Raw genomic sequence first — 14,562 nt, 5'->3', positions numbered from 1 at the left:
GCCATTTTGGCAGAGGAGTGTTGGGTGGGGGAGCAGGGTCATGTGACCAGTTCCATTTTGTTCCGTGAATCCAACTGATGTCTCCACAAATTTTGACATAATGCGATTCCATTATCATGCAAGCACGCAAGTTTTAAACAAAAACGGTGACTTGTGGTGTTCCCATGCCTCTCCCTAAAACAGCAAAATCTTTTGCTAAAAGAAAGATTACCTGACCAGAATTTAAAAGTGTGCCACATCCCAGCATATTTGGGAAGAGTGACTGAAATCGTGGTCCAATAAGTGTGTCTTTTAGAGGTGTCTTAAACGGAGAACGGAGAAATTTTTTTTAAAAGGGAAGGCATTCCAGCGTGAGGGCCTCAGAAAATTCTGGAGCCTGGGGCCTTGGCATCGGAGACAGCGAGTCAAAATTCAGGAGGTTTGGACCTATCTGACACCCTGCTGGCCAAACCAGATTAGTCAATGTGTTTTGACGGCCCAATGCAGGAGGAAGAAAGGATGAGAAGTATTTTGGCTGGGAGATGTATGGAGCAGGAATACTGTTCCCTTGCTGTCACTCCTATGATTTAATGTGGTTGTTCTGAATTGGAACATTTTGCCTCAGTTGCTACAAAGAGCCCTCCCTTTCTTGTGTCAGTTTTATTTTTAAGTTGTGTTGCTTTCGTTGTAACATTTTGTCCCCAACTGTGTTTGCAACCTAGATAATGGGACGTGGACTCAGCTGTGGTTGGTGTCTGACTACCATGAGCACGGTTCCCTCTTCGACTACCTGAACAGGTATACAGTCACTGTCGAAGGCCTGATCAAGTTGGCGCTCTCTGCTGTCAGTGGGTTGGCGCACCTGCATATGGAGATTGTGGGCACTCAGGGTAAGGCAAGATTGTGGTGTCCTTTCCTACTTGGAAAAATTGCTAGCGCTGTATCGCAGCTCCCACTTTGAGAGATCTACCTTCGGTCTGATCTGCCTGTACTGCATACAAAGCAAAACTCTTCATTGTACTTGGGCGTATGTGACAATAATAAATCCAAATCCAATCAAAAGCAAGGAACACTCCCTTTCTTGTATCTGTTTTATCTTGTGACTGAACGTGCTTAACCACTGCATTCCCATAACCCTGTGTGCCTCTGGTCAGCAGCAAATCTATCACTACCTTTTTTTTTGTTGACCAAACCCCAAGATTCAGCCCTCTGGTAGAGAATTTGAAAGATTCTCCAGCCTGAGTAAAAGAATTTCTTATGTCAGACCAAATTGGCATCTCTTTTTTTTTTTTGTCCCCACTCATCTTGAAATTTTGCCCCCCTGTTTTGAGACCGAGATTTGCTCAGTATGGTTAGCAGGTGACTGGTCAGTGGCATCACAGCGAGCTGAAGGTTGGCACGACTCCCCCTGGAGATGTAAGGGAAGTGGGCACTTTTTTCAATGCTGCTTCTCTCCCGCTGGCTCCCTTGGTTCCGCAGATTACCCGTTGGACAGCAAAGGGTGACAGCAGGCCGGAAAGTAAATTCTCCCCAAAAAAAACCCCGTTGAACTGCCCTTGATCCGAGGGAGGGCACAGGAAGAGGGCCGCGCCACTCTGCGTAGAAACCATTCCAGCCCCATTCTGTGTGACTTAACAGGCGAGCCAGGTGAGCAACTTTTTTGGCCACCGATTTAAGCCCTCTGCAAATCGAGGGATTAAATTCTCTACCACTCCCTCCTGCACAGGAATGCAGTTGCATAACAGGAAGCATTCACTCTCTCAAGCTGCTTTGCCTTGAGGTAGTACAAATGTGGGAACTTGCATAGGAAATCACATTTTGAGGGAAGGCTAGACTTGAACACTGTGCGAAAGGGGGTATGGAGTTAAGTTGAAAGTGGGTTGTGAGGAGGCTCATGGTAGCACCCTGTGTTTGTGCTAATCATTCAGGCCCCCCAACCAGCATTGTCCTAGAGCTGTGTGGATGTGTAAACACCAACTCCACGGAGTCTCTGCCTGAAAGTGGCGCAAATAGTTCTGTCACTGTGAAACCCATACTGACCCTATCGGGGCATTGGTTCAAAGCCCAGCATGGTAGCTGGCAGAACTTAAATGCCACTCTGAAATCTGTTTTGAAGCCAGATGGTGGTGACCACTAGCGATTTTCTTTTTCTTCTTGTTGGAAGAACCCCATCTGGGTTCACTGCTGTGGAGGGAGAGAAGTCTGCCATCCTTGCCCTGGTTTGGCCCATGTGTTGCCAGACTGGGAGTCCATGTCGGTCAGCCATGTTGCTGTGGGTCTGGGGCCACATCTCTCTAATTGTCTAACTCTTGTCCTTGCTTTCAAACCACTCTGATTTCCACTCTTGTACCTTGGGATGTACAGGAGGATAGAATGTGATTGCTTCACCACTGAAGTAAAAAAAAAACTACAGTCTGTTCCACTGTAACGTGGTAGTTAGTTACATTCTTGTGTGACCTCCATGTTCGAGAAAATCTCACAATAGAAATAACCGGGTTTGGGACACCAAAAATATCAGTTAAATTCCAACTTGCTTTGCAAAAGCAATACTGTTGTCTGCTGGAAGCTCCTCTGGTTCAAAGTTTTTAAAATCATGAAGTTATTGCCAAACTGCATTCAAGCAGGCCTTACTGACATCACCCCAGGTCTCCACAATGATGTCGATAGCGTTCTTAGTGTTAAAGCTCTTCCAACGTTGAACAGCACTGTCCTCATTATAGCTCGTGCCTTTCTTGGAAAAAAAACCATTCGCCAATCGTGTTAGAGCCAAATTGCATTGCCAAAATGCACATTGTCGGTACGTCTATGACCAAGCTCCCTTGTCCTATTATTCTACACCAAGCCACGTGAGGTCCTGTCTGAAAGCCGCCTTGTCGGTCCCCTGAATTCTCTGGGGTCATGGTTTTGCTGTAACCTGGGTAATGGCGGTCTGGGATTGGGTGTGCAATTGTCTCTTGCAGCCCAGTGAAAGTGCTTAGTGTTTTAGCCAAGTACATGGTGGCTGTGGTGTGACAAGGTCACAAGCATTGGTGGGATTCTCTTCACCAGCATATCACAGAACCCCTACAGTGCGGAAACAGGCCACTCGGCCCAACAGGTCCGCACTGACCCTCCGAAGAGTATCCCACCCAGACCCCATCCCCTATCTTTTCCCTGTAACCCTTCATTTCCCATGGCTAACGTATCTGGCCTGCACGTCCCTGAACACCTGAATGGGCATGCTAAATTGACTGTGGGAGGAAACCTACGCAGACACTGGGAGATCGTGCAAATTTCACACAGACCGTGGCTGTCCAGGTAATTGTGGGTGGCACAGTGGTTAGCACTGCTGCCTCTCAGCACCAGAGTCCCAGGTTCGATTCCAGCCTCTGGCGACTGTGCAACTCCACACAGACATTCTCCCCGTGTCTGTGTGGGTTTCTTCTGGGTGTTCCGGTTTCTTCCCACAGTCCAAAGATGTGCAGGTCGGGGTGAATTAGCCATGCTAAATTGCCCACAGTGTTAGGTACATTAGTCAGAGGGAAATGGGTCTGGGTGGGAACCACGTTTCCTGATGCAGCCACTGATTCCATTCAGTCGGTGGTCCCTACAAAGCACCCACCCGAACTGTCTTTGGTTATCCAGATGTCTCGGATCTGTAATCCACCGTGTGATGGAGCCACGCTCGTGGGGGGAGTTCCCACAGTTTTACCATCCGCAGCTTGCACAAGTTTTTTCTGCTTGGGCTCCACGACTTGCTCCAACATTCTGTGCCATTCACTTGAGATATGGCCTCCCCAGTATCATGCCAGGGATTCTGTCTCAATCCAACCAACAGGACCTGTCACAATGGAGAGAAAGCAACAGGAAGAGTACGCACCGAGCCCACAAACTGAAAGCTCCCGAGTGGCAAATGAGACCCCTGCGAGGGAATGCCAATGGCAATAGACAGGGTGCCACCTTGAGCCAACACTTGGATTGGTGCAGAGGATAGATGTCAGGGCAAGTTGCGCATGCCTTGGCATGTTGACAAAGGGTGTGATGGATCCGTGTTATGGTTTGTCTGGGGTGCCTTGAGCTGCTGTGGTTACGCAAATGTTTATCTGCACGTCGGTTACCGTCTGGAGCAATGGAGAGTGATCCTGGAGGCTCCAATGTAGCTAAGCTGGTATAATCTCCCACTCTTACTGCCCCCTTTTTTGGAACATGTGGGGCCTTCACTGCTTTGTGTGTCTAAATGCACCTTCCTTGTCCGTCAAGTCCTGGAGCAGAGCTTGAACTTCTAGCTCCGAGGTGGGGGCACTACCCACTGTCACAAGACCTTTTCTAGGCGGCAGTGGTTAGCACTGCTGCCTCTCTGCGCTAGAGACCCGGGTTCAATTCCCGCCTCAGGCGACTGACTGTGTGGAGTTTGCACATTCTCCCCGTGTCTGCATGGATTTCCTCCGGGTGCTCCGGTTTCCTCCCACAATCCAAAAATGTGCAGGTCAGGTGAATTGGCCACGCTAAATTGTCTGTAGTGTTAGGTGAAGGGGTGGATGTAGGGGAGTGGGTTGCGCTTCAGCGGGTCGGTGTGGGCTTGTTGGGCCGAAGGGCCTGTTTCCACACTAAGTAATCTAATCGTTTTTAAAAAAAAAGCTCCTAGGGATGTTCAGGGGTGTTTAATGGCTTGAGGCATTTTCTTTTGGGGAAAAAAAAGACAGACATAATTGGAAATGCCCAGCAACATTGGAGAATAATGCATTTTTAAAAATCTTATATGAAAAAGAAATCACTGGGCAGAGTTATTTCTGCTGGGTCCCATGGAGTGTGTTGATTGTGTTTTTTTTCTGCCATGTGTGAGATCCCATGTTTACCTTGTGTCCTTACAGGCAAGCCTGGCATTGCCCACCGAGACCTGAAGAGCAAAAACATTTTGGTGAAGAAGAATGGCACGTGCGCCATTGCTGACCTGGGCCTCGCCGTCAGGCATGACTCGCTGACTGACACCATCGACATTGCCCCCAATCAGAGAGTGGGCACAAAACGGTACCAGCTCCTTCACCTCCCTCCCGCCTCCATTTTGAACTTGCTCCACCATTCACCATGGGAGATTGCCCGACTCCATCCCCTGTTCCCACTTTCCTACCCACATATCCTTTTGAACCCTTTAGCCCCAATAATAATATCTAACTCCTTTTGAAAATCTGCTTTGGCCTCCACTGCTTTCTGTGATGGAGAAGTCCACCCGGGCTGTCTGAGTGAAGAGATTTTGCATTGCACGCATTGGGCTCTGGCCTTTCGTTCTGATGGAAGGTGAGAAGGCTGTGGGTTTGAAATCGATTGTCTGTTGGGGACAAAGTAAACTTCAACCGATTTTATTTATTTTTTTTTCTTTTTTTAAAAAGTCATTTGAATGCAGTCTGGAATCTAAGAGATGAAAACTCCTGTTCAGTGTGGGATTTTGTGTCGAACGTTTGGACTAGATTGTTCTGTAGCCAGTTGTGTTCAATTCCTCTGGCATTTCTTCGTTCCCTGTTTACAATTTCCCTCGCTTCCGACTGTGTAAGGAACCTATGTTGAGCCTTGCTCGTTCTTTCGTCTACATCTACTTATAGAAGCTTTTATAGTTACTATGTTTCCTGCAATTTTACTTGTACTTTCTTTCCCTCTCTCGTTCAAATGTTTTGCCTTTTGCTGAATCCCAAAATGCTCCCAATTCTAAGGCTTGTTGCTTTTCTTTTTCTGGAACTGTTCCATGTCTCCTTTTTTTTTTGAATCTGGTAATATCCCTGATTTTCTCTTCTAAACCATACTTTAGTCGCGGATCTTTTTTTATATTTAGTAAGGTTAATAAACCTTGCGCTCACATACTCCTAGTTCCCTTCGTGTAGTTGCCGGAGTACTGCCCTTCTGGGGAGAGGAATCTGCCATCCTTATCTGGCCTGGCCCACACGTGACACCAGGAACAACCCCCCCCCCCCCCCCCCCCCCCCCAAAGTGGTTGAATCTTGCCAGACATTTCACAGGGAAGTCCAGTCCCTCATGCCAAGAATGCCATGTTTGCTGCCCTGATAACCGCATCCAAGGAACAGACCACTGGTGGAGGTGTAAGAATAACTTACTGGAATAACCATTCTGCCAACCAGAAAAGACTCCACACCCCAATGAGGGGTGACTGGAGCGATGAAGATTAGGATGATTTTGATAGGCTAGATGACTGGGAGAAGGCAGAGAGTGGGAATGAAAGGGTTTGTTTTCTTCAGAATGGCAGCCAGTGACTGGTGGAGTTCCCCAAGGGTCAGTGTTGAGACCACAGCTATTTACGTTTTATATTTAACCATCTGGGTGAAGCAACGGAGGATGTGGCTGCTAAGTTTGCAGACGAAGCTAAAGGGATTGGTTGTGTGGAGGAAGCTGGGAGGCTGCACAAAGACTAGGAGAGTGGGCAAAGATGTGGCAGATGGAATACAGTGTGGGAAAGGGTGTTATGACATGGGGTTAATCCCTGTGCTAATTTTAAACCAGATGCACACGCAAGCTCACCTTGCATTGTAATCTGTTAAATTGAGTGTCAAAAAACTATGCTGGATATCACAGTTTAGAGAAAAGAATTAACAATTTTATTCTTCAAGTCCAAAAGAAGACATTAGGCAACAACTATTTATAACTGCTTTCTTTTTAAACCTATCTTTTACCTCCCACTCTACAATACTAGTCTGAGTTTTTTAAAAAAAAACTCAATTAAGATTTACAAAAAAAAAAATCACGTTTCGAAACCAGCCAGCTTTGCTGATATTTCTTTGTAGATTTTCCTCTGGGTCATCTTTGGTTGTCTTCTGCTGCAGACTTTTTTTTTTCCTTATGGACAGATACCTTTTCAGAGAGCTATTCTGCTGGCAGTCTGGTGCTTGGCTGCTCTTCTCCCCAGCTGTTCAAAATACCTGATTTTATATACCCCGAAACATCAGACAGTCTCATTAGTTTGATGTCATCAAAGCAGTAAAATTCAAATTCGATTGGTTTTTGGTATCTTGGGGCATAATTTAAACTGGCCGAATTCAAATTTGTGTACCATGGCAACACAACTCCAGCTATTGTTTCACAACCAAATGTTACATTTTGAAATTGGTCAGCGCATTGCTTTCAGTCAGCTTTCACTATCTCTCTCAAAGGTACAGTACACTACACAACGACCCCTTCATAACAGCTAGGACAAATAGAGATGTAGAGTGTTTCCTAAATAGGGAACGACTTTGGAAATGTGAAGCACAAAGGGATTTGGGAACCATAGTACAGGATTGTCTTCCGGTTAATGTGCAGGATCAGCTGGTAGTTAGGAAGGCAAATGCAATGTTAGCATTCGTTGAGGGGGCTAGAATACAAGGAGAAAGTGAGGACTGCAGATGCTGGAGATCAGAGCTGAAAATGTGTTGCTGGAGGCGGCGGAAGAATTGTTTGCTGTCTCGCCGAGTGTTGAACTCGTTAATCCGAGAGCGTAGGGGAATGAAGTCATTTTCGGCTAGAATGCAAGAGCAGGGATGGACTGTCGAGGTTGTATAAGCACTGGTCAGACTGCATTTGGAATATTGTGAGCAGTTTTGGACCCTGTATCTAAGGAAGGATGTGCTGGCCTTGGAAGGGGGGTGGGGGTCCAGAAGGGTCCTTCTGGGGTTGAAGGGTTTGTCATATGAGGAGGGGTTGAGGACTCTGGGTCTGTATTTCGAGTTAGAAGGATGAGGGGGAATCTGATTGAAACCTACAGAATACTGAGAGGCCTAGATAGAGCAGACATGGCAATGCCATTTCCACTGGAGACTAGGACCTAAGGGAACAGCCTCCGAAGTGATGACCCTTCAGAACTGAGATGAGGTGTCATTATGTGGAGGGGGTGGACAGAATTTAACAATCGGACTATAACCTGATGTCATAACAAGTCTTTGGAGCATTGGAAGAACTAGCTTTCAGTAGCAGCAAAGGTTTGTACTTCCAAATAAATCTGTTGGACTATAACCTAGTGTTGTGTGATTTTTAACTTTGAGATGAGATGGAATTTCATCAGCCAGAGGGCAGTGAATCTGTGGAACTCTGCTTCAGAGGGCTGTGGAGGCCAAGTCATTGAGCGTCTTTAAGACGGAGATGGATAGGTCCTTGATTAGTAAGGGGATCAAGGATTACAAGGAGAAGGCGGGAGAATGGGGTTGAGAAACATAGCAGCCATCGACTGGCGAGCAGACTGAATGGGCTGAATGGCCTAGTTCTTACGGTCTGATGTGGAGAGGATGTGTCGACGTGCAGGTGAGCACCAATGTTGGAGCCCAGTTCCAAACTTGGTCAAGGGTATTCTCCATCAGAAAGACCAAACTGTTTTAGCTTGACGTTAGCCTTTTTTTTTTGTTGGTCTCTCTTTTTAATCTCTTTCTGTTCCCTTTTTTAAAAAGTCTGTCTCTTTTTTTTTTCTTTTTTGAAGCTACATGGCCCCTGAGGTACTGGACGAGACGATCAATATGCAACACTTCGATTCCTTCAAGTGCGCCGACATTTACGCCCTGGGGCTGGTGTATTGGGAGATTGCTCGAAGATGCTCTGCCGGAGGTACGGAGCTTCTACCAGACCTTTTGTTCCTCTACACAGTGTGTGCCCAGCCCCACTGGGTGCTCTGGTATCTGTGCCATGAGCTCTTGGCCTCACGCTGTTGCGGCTTTTTTCAATGTAAATCAAGTATTCTGGCCCAAATTTTCACTTGAAGCACAAGAAAAGTTGTCTCCTGTCTGTCCTGTCCTTTTATTGGATCACAGCTAATCTGTATCTCCCCACCTCTGTTCAGTAACCCTTTTATCCCCTTTTTACTGGAGCACGATTCTATCTGAGCAGCGAGTGGTTCCTTTGTTTTTCACCTTTTTCCCCTCGTTCCTGCCTTCATACTGGTGTTTCTGGCTGTCATGAAGTTGCCAACCCTTTGGGGATTGGAGATTAACCTCCAGATGTTGCTGGGAGTGGATATTCAGGAGTAAAACTTATTGGGACGTTGAAAAGACTTTTTTTAAAAAAAAATAGTCACGCACAGCGCAAAAACGGACCCTTTGATCCAACCTGTCCATACCCGAGATCCTAACCTAATCCAGTCCCATTTGCCAGCACCCGGCCCATATCCCTCTCAACCCTTCCTATTCATGTACCCATCCAGATCCGTTTTTAAATATTGTGATTGTACCAGCCTCCACCACTTCCTCTGGCAGCTCATTCCATACACGTACCACCCTCTGCGTGAAAAAGTTGCTCCTTAGCACCCTTTTTAAAATCCCCCCCCCCCCACCACCGTACACCTGTGTCCTCTCATTTTAGACTCCAGTACCCTGGGGAAAAGACCTTGACCTCTATCCATTTATAAATCTGTTTTCATATAGGGATGCCCTTACATTCAGTGCAGGGATTGGGGTTGTTGAGATGGTGGGACGGGCGTGATTTAATCTGATTAGGTTCACCTCCTGGGAGGCAGATAGTCGAGGAGGTGGATCAACTACAGGTCAAGGTGGTCTGAGGTGGCTAGTCATGTGAGCAAACCTCCGGCAATCTGGCCAACCAGAGTTGGCGACCCGAGCTGGGGGATGGAATAGATGGGCACCATGATGGCTGCAAAGGTGGCCATTTTCTGTCTTGGTGCGTGCTTTCTTCCTTCACTGAAGATGTCAACGTGCTCTCTGTTGCCGAGGTGGCATTTTTCCAAATTTTGATGGCTGACTGGGGCTTTGTTGCCCTTGCTGGCAAAAATCGACCTTGTTTAGGTTCCTTGGCAGAAAGTTAGTGCTTATAAGTTCTCTTTTTTCTTTTTGTTAATTCTTTCAAATTCTATTAAGGTAGTGACCTATTGGAAAATAGAGAGCATTGAGTTTGACAGGATGTTTTTTTTAATAGATATTTTTATTGGGAATTTAACATTTTGACAAATTTACAAAAATAAGCAGAATTTTCAAGCACAAACATTAATATAAAAATAGATCTTAAATATATAATCATCAAAATTCAACTAATCCACAATCATCCAGAGTGTATAGTTGAGTCGCTTACATCCTTCAAATAAGAGAAAATGTTCTCTAATACACTCATACCAGTATGATAAAAAGGAAGCTATTTCCAAACAATAAGAACAAACAAAAAAAAAAATTTAAACATGTTTGAATGGAGATCTTCCCCCTTGTTCTCAGGGGGCCTTACTACCTTTCCAACGTTCCACCATATCCTCTCCCAAACAGTGTCCCACCCTGACCCGGGCGCTCCTTAATAGGATTTAGATACAATACCGAGCTAGAGTTAACAGTGAGCGCCGCACTCCCACCCCTCCCCACCCATACCTGAGTATATCTAATAGCATCAATGCCACGTACAAACACACATAACTATAACATTACAACTCCAACAGATTACAGTTAAGTATAATAACATAGCAAGGAAGACAACCCCGCTCCCAGAGGCAAAAGTAAAGTAGAATAAAGTATCCATTTCTCCCCACGGAGTGTGGGAGAGGCAAGCCAACATAAATTGTCTCTTACGATTTATTTAACCGAGTCTAAAAGTTTCTTGGCCTCTTCCGATGATCTAAAATTATACTCGGATCCTTTGTGGGTAAAGCATAACGTCGCTGTGTAGCGTAAGGTGGATTGAATATCTAAGTCCCTTAGACATTTCTTCACCTCATCAAACGCCTTCCTCCTTCGTGCCAAAGCCGGGGAGAAGTCCTGAAATAACATAATCTTGGATCCTTCATGAATCATAGCTTTAGGATCCTTTCCAAGCTTTCTGGAGGCATCCAGGAGTATCTGCCTCTCCCTATAACTCTGCAGCCGGAACAGGACCGGGCGTGGGCGCTGGTTTGGGCCAGATCCGCGTACTGCGACCCGGTAGGCCCACTCCACCCTTACCCGGTCAGTTTCAGCCCCCAGGTTTAAAAGCTGGGGCAGCCATCGCTCCAGAAATACTGCTAACTGTTCTTTCCCTTCTTGCTCTTGAAGGCCCAGCAACCGAATATTTTTTCTCCGATTTCTGTTGTCAATATCATCCATGTAAATTTCAAAGGCCCGGACTCTCTGCTCCAGAGCTCTCACCTGTTCTGCAGCTGTTTGAGCTGCAGCCTCGGAGGTCATGGCCTTTAGCTCCGCCCCCTCCACTCGGCCCTGCAGCTCCTCCATGGTTTGATTCTGTTTCTGCAGCTTTTCTTCGAATGCATTCCATCTCTGTCGGGATTCTGCGATGAAATTGACGAGTGTCAATTCCAGCCTGGCAATCATCTCTATAAGGCCTGTTTTTACATCAGCTGCAGCCGGAGGAGAGGAGGGTGGGGGAGGGGTCTTTGTTTTCTGAGAGCTGCGGGGTCCCTTTGATTTACTCATTATCCACTCAGGATTAGACTATTTAAATATAATATTCAGCAGCTAATTAAGATTAAAGAAATTTTTTGGGTGGTTTGGCAAGTGTGGTGGGGGCAGGTAACCCACTTTACCCAGGTTTTGGGAAGGGCTCTGTAGATTCAGACTTGCTGAGTCGCCGCCATCTTGGATTTCCTGACAGGATGTTTTAACATTTACTCCTAGGAATCCATGAGGATTATCAGCTGCCGTACTTTGACCTCGTGCCCTCTGACCCCTCCATAGAGGAAATGAGGAAGGTCGTTTGTGAACAGAACCTGAGGCCAAATGTTCCCACTATTTGGCATACTAATGAGGTAAGTGTGGAATTGAATGTAAGCTCAGGAGTAGGCCCTTCCCCCTCGAGCCTGTTCTGCCATTCAATGAGATCATGGATGATCTGTAACTTAACTCCATAGACCTCCATCAGGATGGCTCAGTGGTTAGCACTGCTGCCTCTCAGCACCAGGGCCCCAGGTTCGATCCCAACCTCTGGTGACTGTGTCTGTCTGTGTGGAGTTTGCACATTTCTCCTCGTGTCCGTGTGGGTTTCCTCCCACAGTCCAAAGATGTGCAGGTTAGGGTGGATTGGCCATGCTAAATTGTCCCATAGTGCCCAGGGATGTGCAGGTTAGGGTGGATTGGCCATGGGAAGTGCAGAGTTACAGGGAATGGAATGGGATGGGTCTGGGTGGGATGCTCTTTGGAGGATTGGTGTGGACTTGATGGGCCGAATGGCCTGTTTCCACACTGAATTCAATGATGCCTGCCTTTGGCCTGTATCCCTTTTGAAGACCTTTCTTCGATTAACAAAAATTTATCTCTCTGCAATTTTTAGAATTAGCAACTGATCCTCTTAGTTGTGGTGGTACAGAGCTTCGATATCACTGATGAGTGAGACAGGCTGCCGAAGCTCTTGCGATTCTGTCGAGCGCCAAAATGAAAGCATACCAAATCGTTAAAGGGAACAGCAATTGATAGCAGAATGGGAAGTGAGGTTGGCAAGTGGACTCTACAAGGGAGAATGCCCCGAGGAATGACTGTGCCCCCACCCCACCTAACCTTTTTTTTCTTTCATTAAGAAAGTTGTGCTGCCCCCTAAAGGCTTTAGCTGCTGGGAGGGAGCTGTGGGTATTCCTTTACATAGCCTGGAGGGCCAAGTGCCATTGACTGACGAGGCAGGAATTACTGCCTCACAGCAACAGGACGGTGCCTCCTGAGTGGCTCTTTGGACAAGAATGCAGTAATCGTGGAGGTGATGGCCTAGTGGTATTATCACTAGGCCATTAATCCACTGACCCAGGTCACGTTCTGGGGATCTGGGTTTAAATCCTTTTTAGTGGAGTTTGAATTCACTGAAAATGTGGAATTCTCAGTCTAATGACGACAAATCCGTTGTTGGAAAAACCCATCTGGGTTCACTAATGTCCTTCAGGGAAGGAAGCTGCCATCTTTACCTGGTCTGGCCTACACGTGACTCCAGACCCACAGCCAACGTGGCTGACTCATAACTGCCCTGAGGGATGGGGCAATAGATTCTGGTGGAGTCAGCGATGCCCACATTAGAAGCACACAAAGTTGTGCTGTCTTCAGTGTGCACATAAGCATCATGGTTAGCGTTGTCTTCTGTCTGCCTGCCCCCCCCCCCCCCCCCGTGTATGTGAAAGGTACCTGTGGCATTATTTCAAAGAGAAGCAGGGAAGTTTCCCCAGTGTCCTACCTGATATTTATCCTCCAGCCATCGTCACAAAGAGCAGGAAGAGCTCCTGTGACTCCTTTACACTCTGTTTTCCCCCACCCCCATTGACCTGTCCTTCAGAAGTTTAATGTTGTACTGCTTGGGGAATCTAGGCTATTTCCCAGGCCTTGAGGAAAGATATATATGGCGGGCCCTCTGAGGTTGAGGGAGCGGGAGGGTCACCTCTGGCCTCATAGGTGAGGCACGGTTATTATTCACGTGTGTCTCTCTGCCCGCCAGGCATTACGCGTCATGACCAAGATCATGCGGGAGTGTTGGTACGCCAATGGGGCTGCCAGGTTGACAGCTCTCCGCATCAAGAAAGCATTGTCGCAGCTAAGCATTCAAGAGGATGTGAAGATCTAAGTAAGGCGAGTGGGGGGAGAGCAAGAGAAAATGTGTCTGAACGAAGCAGGGAAGCATGGCATTGTGGACGCAAACCTACACCACCTGCCACTTTAGCTGCAGAGCAACGTCTACCTCAGTACACAAAGAGCCAATCCTGCAGACGTGTTGACTGTTGTATTTGGGGTAAAGAGGGAGGGGTGTCGGGAGGGAATGCAACAGGGTGGTTGGGGGGGGGGGGGGGCATGAATTTTGAGGCAAGCAGAAGCAAAGTGTGACTACAGTAAGTATTATGGATAATTTTAACAGCAAATTACCACTTTCCATAATTTGGAATGGACAAGATGGCTTCCTGGCAACAGTGAAGTTTGGAACTGCTTGTGATTTTTAAGAATTGGTAGCTGCGTGTTTGTTTTTCAACAAACAATGACTATATTTGACTTGTTTTGAAATTGCAATGTGTTCCTTAACCAACCCCACCCCCAACCCCTTGAGTTGTGATATCTCTTTTTTTAAATTTTGTTTTAGGGATTTTTTTGGTTGTTTTTACTGCCTTTGTTTTTTTTTTAAAAGGTCTGCATTAGAAGTGGAGAAGATTGTCCTCAGTTGTTTTTTATTGTTGTATGAAAGAATTTTAAATAGTCGGGTAGAAGGAACAGGAGAAGCGATTTTATTGAGGTGTGTTCTCTGATCCTTCATGTTAAGAAACAGGTTTTCTGATTATTGCATGAGACAAGTTGACGTATCGGAGAGGGGGAAACTACATCTTTTCATCTTCAGTGTAGCCTGACTGACCTGAGTGTATCCCTCATGATACATCCTTTTCAAATGGGTGTTAACCATTCGATGGTTCCTGATGGTAGAATCTGCTACCACTGCACTTATGGTGCTTTCAAGGGGAACCTCCCAGGATTTGGGGGGGGGGGTGGACAACAGTACATCGTTGTGGAGCTGAATTAACTATATTTCTTTCAAACAACGCAGGAATGCTTTAAAATGTGAGCCCTTCACCACACCAAAGGCCCCTTCTGTTGCTCTGGTGTGAGATATTTGCACTACTGTCCATCCAGCTCAGAGGATGTATCATGAGTCACCATTTGTGGTGACTATCCTGCATTATGGTCACCATTTGCTGTCTGT

General features: G+C 46.5%; 1 protein-coding gene across 3 annotated transcripts in view; it reads left to right on the top strand.

Annotated features, from left to right (window-relative positions):
• LOC132805844 (activin receptor type-1B-like) overlaps window positions 1-13,615 on the top strand; it is a 62,396-nt gene extending 48,781 nt beyond the window's left edge. For all 3 annotated transcript variants that reach the window (XM_060821153.1, XM_060821152.1, XM_060821151.1), the window contains 5 exons: window positions 702-869; window positions 4,830-4,986; window positions 8,408-8,532; window positions 11,526-11,656; window positions 13,318-13,615. In XM_060821153.1, the coding sequence (XP_060677136.1) occupies window positions 702-869; window positions 4,830-4,986; window positions 8,408-8,532; window positions 11,526-11,656; window positions 13,318-13,443 (707 nt within the window). In that variant the 3' untranslated portion in view covers window positions 13,444-13,615. The remainder of the gene's footprint in view (window positions 1-701; window positions 870-4,829; window positions 4,987-8,407; window positions 8,533-11,525; window positions 11,657-13,317) is intronic.
• The last annotated feature ends 947 nt before the right edge of the window (window positions 13,616-14,562 follow it).

This window comes from Hemiscyllium ocellatum, chromosome X (assembly GCF_020745735.1).
Source record: "Hemiscyllium ocellatum isolate sHemOce1 chromosome X, sHemOce1.pat.X.cur, whole genome shotgun sequence".
Classification (NCBI taxonomy): domain Eukaryota; kingdom Metazoa; phylum Chordata; class Chondrichthyes; order Orectolobiformes; family Hemiscylliidae; genus Hemiscyllium; species Hemiscyllium ocellatum.
Note: the sequence above shows the minus strand (reverse complement) of the source record. Positions and strands in the feature narration are given on the sequence as shown.